The 4,951-nt window shown below is 36.4% G+C and overlaps 1 protein-coding gene across 1 annotated transcript; it reads left to right on the forward strand.

Annotated features, from left to right (window-relative positions):
* LOC109222915 (F-box protein CPR30-like) lies at positions 891-2,952 on the forward strand. Its single transcript, XM_019387204.1, has 4 exons — positions 891-1,029; positions 1,544-1,599; positions 1,840-2,128; positions 2,233-2,952. The coding sequence occupies exons 3-4, from the start codon at positions 2,089-2,091 to the stop codon at positions 2,910-2,912; spliced, it is 720 nt and encodes a 239-aa protein (XP_019242749.1). The 5' UTR covers positions 891-1,029; positions 1,544-1,599; positions 1,840-2,088; the 3' UTR covers positions 2,913-2,952.

Here is a 4,951-nt window from a genome sequence, read left to right on the forward strand (position 1 = left end):
GGGGGGCTTCTTCTTTTTGTTTGCACTATCTGAGATCGGAGAGAGAGAGAGGACTTGGATCTTGATTTGAGATCTTCGAGTTCCCCTTCGAGTTTGGCGTTTCTTTCCTTTTAGTACAGGGAAGAACTACGCGATTTTGCTAGGAAATCCCCACAAACGGCGCCAAATTGTTTGCTCAAAAGTTAACATATACCTTATGAGTGTAAACAATATAAATAAATCACGGGAAAATCATAGCAAACCGTAATAATCCATTAGACCAAATGAAAGATGCGCAAATAAGTACTCAGCGTTAGGAAGAGAAACATTAAAAGCTTTTATTGATAGTATTGCTTTGGTCTGCCTCTCCATGAAGAGGTTCAGAGCCTTACAATGATGTTCCACTTTCCCACAATATGTGTATCGTTAGATCTTTCTCTCTCTCTTCAATAGTAAAGAAGAAGCCCCCTTTCTAGGGTTTCCTCTCTTGGTATTTATAGCTGTGAGCTTCGTGAGTTGACAATAAGTGGCCGTGACCACGTTGGGGTTTCGTCTTCATGGTGACGGACGGGCCGTGGCCTTGTTGATCGAATCAGATAAGGGTTGAATACCGCTAATTCTGAGTGGTCGTACCACTAATCAATCATGAATTAACTTAAGACGGGATTAACTTCGTAATTATCGTGGGGTCGAATTCTGACCCATACAGATATAATATAATTAAAAATAACATTAATTAGCTTTTTAATATAATTGACAGGAAATATCGTGCAACTCACGTTTACAGAGACTAGTCATATCAAAAGTTAAAAAAAAAGGAGTTAATAGGAAAAAACAACTTGAACCGGCCTAACCCCGCATTCCTTGGGCAATATAAAAATAACACAGCGTTCAAATAAAACTCCAAAAAAGACCAAAACTTTTCAATCAAAGCTAAAATAGGAGAAGAAGAAGAAGAAAAACCCCACCATTCAAATTCTCCAATTAGGACACAAAAGGCAAATCGCCAACAGAAGAAGAAATCAGTACCTCTCAATCATATTCGCAAAGGTATTTATTTCTATCTGCTCTGCGTTCTTTTTTAATAACAAGTTAACAACAATGGTGTTTGAGTCAACTTTTATGTTGAGCCGAATTTAGGATTTGAAGTTTATGGTTCCTATAGTTATCTTAAATTAATATGCAATAATAACTGGCTTCATATTTAAATATTTAGATTTATTAATACATATACAAAGTCTGGGCAAAAGCTATTGGGTTCAGGTGCCCACCAAAATTAGGCATATAAGAAGATTTATTTCTCTTTTTTGCCTCCATTAACCCAGTGGCCAATGCAGCTTGAAAGCACCAAGTTCATCTGAACACAGTATTTTCGGCGCGGGTATATATGTGTAAAAATTCACTTGAATTGCAAAAAATAGTAGATATAAACCCCTTAACTTGGGTTTGTTGTTGTTGTTGTTGTAATGAGTTTGAGCCCTAGAGCTTAAATTATGAATCCACATCTGCATTAACCCCCGGGTACTATCGTGTAAATGGGGCTAACCACAAATTGTAATTGCAGGAAAAAGAGTTGTGGAGCTGTCAAAGAATACAAAGCAGATGGATATTGTCGATCAGGTGAGTTCATGATGTACCAATGGAGTTTATTTATCGGGGTTTGTTGGTCGGACTTAGATTCTATGTGTGTTGATTGCTATGGCTAAAAGGTGTATTTTCCATGTTTAATTTAGAATTAAATTGGTAAAATATGTTAACATGGTTGCGGTGTTTCTAAACTCTTGGCAAATAACTGAATTTGTCTATTATTTGAATACTTTAAAAATAAATTGACTGATAGCACTTTCTTGTTCTATCCAGGCAATGGAAGTTCACTTTCAAGAGGAAATACTTATGGACATCCTTAGCAGGTTACCTGTGCAGTCTCTTCTTCGATTCAAATGTGTTTCGAATTTTTGGAAAACATTGATCTCCGGGCCTTACTTTAAGATGAAGCATCTCAAACATGCCAAGAATGATGAAAATTCCCAAAAATTTCTCATTTGTGCCCTGAGGATGGTATATATTCCGTATACTGTTGTCCATTAACGTTGGTTCAACGGGTTGAGGATGTACGAAAACTTGATTGCCCTTCAGACTCTAAATTGTGGTATTGCTCAATCTCTTGTTGTTATAATGGCTTGGCTATTATTGAGGTTTGTGATAATATTGTTGATAAGCGCCACATACTTGTGCTATGGAACCCCTCCACAGGAGAATCAATAGTACTTCCTGATCCAGAATTTTCACCGAAGGGAGTTTCTTGTTTGGGATTGGGTTATGACTCAACTAGCGGTGACTATAAGATTCTTAAGGTTGACGAGAAGAAAGAGAACGGTTGCAAAGTACCTAGTGAAATTCTTGCGCTGAAAAGTGGTTCGTGGAGAAAAATTGATAAACATCCTCGTGACATTCACAATGAGTTGTTTGGTACGCATTCTTTGGCATTTGTACATGGGGCATTTCATTGGGTCGGTATTTCAAGAAATTATTTTGTGGTTTCATTTGATATTTCAAATGAAGTATACGGAGAGATACCACTGCCAGAGAAAATATTTTTGCGTAATATTGGCGTTTCAGTATTGGAAGAAATGCTTTTTGTTTATTCTACTTATGATTTTTTGCGGGAGAACACTTTTAAGTTATGGGTATTGAAAGACTATAGTGGCAATAAATCTTGGGATGCATTGTTTACTGTAGGAGATCCCCAGATTTATAAAGTCGTACCAAAATATAGGTTTGCGGATGGTGAAGTCCTATTCTGGTCCAGGGGTTTTGACGGGCAGTCATTTAGGACGTCCAGAGGACCATTTGGATTGTGGCCTCGAGCTGATAGCTTTCAGAATGGATTCGCTTCTACAGAAAGTTTGATCTCTCCAAAACTACTTACTTAGTATTTGCTTATATATGATCGAAGGCACTTTTCCTTTTTTCCGTTATCATGTTACAACCTCTTATTCTTCTTAGTTTATCTATTGCTCGCCAGTTTTTTGGTTTCAAAATGTATTTACCAAAGCTTTGAGCTTGCTTGTTTCATTCCCCCCTTCCTCCTCCTCTCTCTTCTACTTATTGATAGTCTAGTCTTATATACTAATTGCTTCAAGTAATGCACTGCTTATTCTTCAGCTATAGTTCACTGCAACGGTTCCGGTTCCTAGTTGGATTGATAATTAGAGCTATGAATTAATTCATTCATAATTGGATTATTAGACAATATCAGAAAGGACTGATCTTTTGAGTCTGTGAGTTAGGGCTTAAGTACAATGGTTTGAAGGGTGCTAAAACTTTCTGATAGACGAGACACAGTAGAGAATATCACATGTCATAAGGAGATTTATATATTAGGTTTGAGCTTGTGGCTGTGGAAGAAAGGGAGCCTTGGCGTAACTGGTAAAATTGTTGTCATGTGACCAGGAGGTCACGGGTTTGAGCCGTGGAAACAGCCTCTTGCAGAAATGAAGGGTAAGGCTGCGTATGATAGACCTTGTGGTCCGGCCCTTCCTTGAACCTGCTCATAGCGGAAGCTTAGTGCACCGGGCTGCCCTTTCTCGTTGCTGGGCAAGTGGGGCCAAATTGCAGGTGGTAAAATAGTTAAAGCCATCGGAAAATTATGGTGAATAGGGTTTGATGTCTTTGGTTTTGATGAGGTGCAATTTGTTCTTTTTTGTTTTTCTTATTTTATAAAGTAATATGTGCTGCTATAACTTATAAATTTTGTTGTTTCTATTTACTTCTATAGGTACTTTTCTCCTCTTTTTTTCTCCTCACAAAGTTAAAAGAAATACTCGTACGAGTAAACGAATTTTGCAGCTGTTTATCCTTATTGAAAAATAGCTATATTTTGTGTAATGAAGATTGTGATTATAATTAGATTGCAGCTCAAGCAAAATGGATTGTCTTGCAATGGATTCTATTTTGTTTTTTAACTTTTTGGTCATTAAAGTATGTTTTAATCGTATAATAAGTTTTTACTTTGGTTCTATGCTTTTATATGAATCTTTTTGCCTTATCATAAATTTATAGGCCAATTAACATATGGAGAACTTCTAATATATTTTTATATTATACACAGAGACATATTTACATATTGCTTAAATTATGTACTTTTATTTTATAATATAATGAAGGATTGAGATAGATTTAAATAGGGTTGTGCATAATTTGGTAAATGCTGAATTATCGTACAGAAATCGAAAATTTTGGTATTTGGTATTGTTGGAAAATTAGTGATATCTCAAAAGGTAATGTCCATCTTGGTTTGGAAAAAATTTTCTCTTTGAAATATTATTTACATCTACTTATTATTTACCAAGTTATGTTACAATTAATAGAGTCAAACTAGCCGTTACTAGCCGTTGGAGCAACACCTATATAAACATGGTCTTGAAGAGCTAAAGACACACTTTCTAATACAACTTTCTGAATCATCTTCTTCCTTCTATATGCTGGGTTTCTTTCTTGAGTCTTCTGCTAGTTCTGTTCCCGGTTTAATAACTGGAAGAGCTTGTAGAATCCTAAGGGATACGCCTAATTTTATTTATCACTGTGTGGGCGAAATATCCTTAAGGACAGTGTCCTTGACATGCGTCAAGCTAATTCATATTCTCTGTAACCAATTTTTTCAACAATCTTAAGGATATTTCCACATTATTATGGGGAATAACGCTGCTAATGTTGCTATTGATGCTAATTTACCACTTTATTCTTATGAAGAATATGAACTAAGTATATTATTCACGTTGACGTTTTCTGCATTGTTGCTGCTGTATTCGTACTTTTGGACCTCAAAATTGGATTCTGGTAGACTTTAAACACGGTAGCTTGCTCCACTTGATATGTTATGTGACATAATATTTAACTACCTGTCACGATCCTAGACCCACACCCGGTTGTGATGGCGCCTCTCGTGAAGACAAGGCCAGCCGACACACTT

The sequence above is a fragment of the Nicotiana attenuata genome, chromosome 2 (genome assembly GCF_001879085.1).
Source record: "Nicotiana attenuata strain UT chromosome 2, NIATTr2, whole genome shotgun sequence".
Taxonomy (NCBI): Eukaryota; Viridiplantae; Streptophyta; class Magnoliopsida; order Solanales; family Solanaceae; genus Nicotiana; species Nicotiana attenuata.

What these genes read in the sequence shown, in the direction of transcription:
- LOC109222915 (XM_019387204.1), top strand. Translation starts at nt 2,089, where the DNA reads ATGTACGAAAACTTGATTGCCCTTCAGACTCTAAATTGTG. An exon ending in CCTTCAGACTCTAAATTGTG is followed by an intron (nt 2,129 to 2,232) that starts GTATTGCTCAAT and finishes ACCCCTCCACAG; the next exon opens with GAGAATCAATAGTACTTCCT.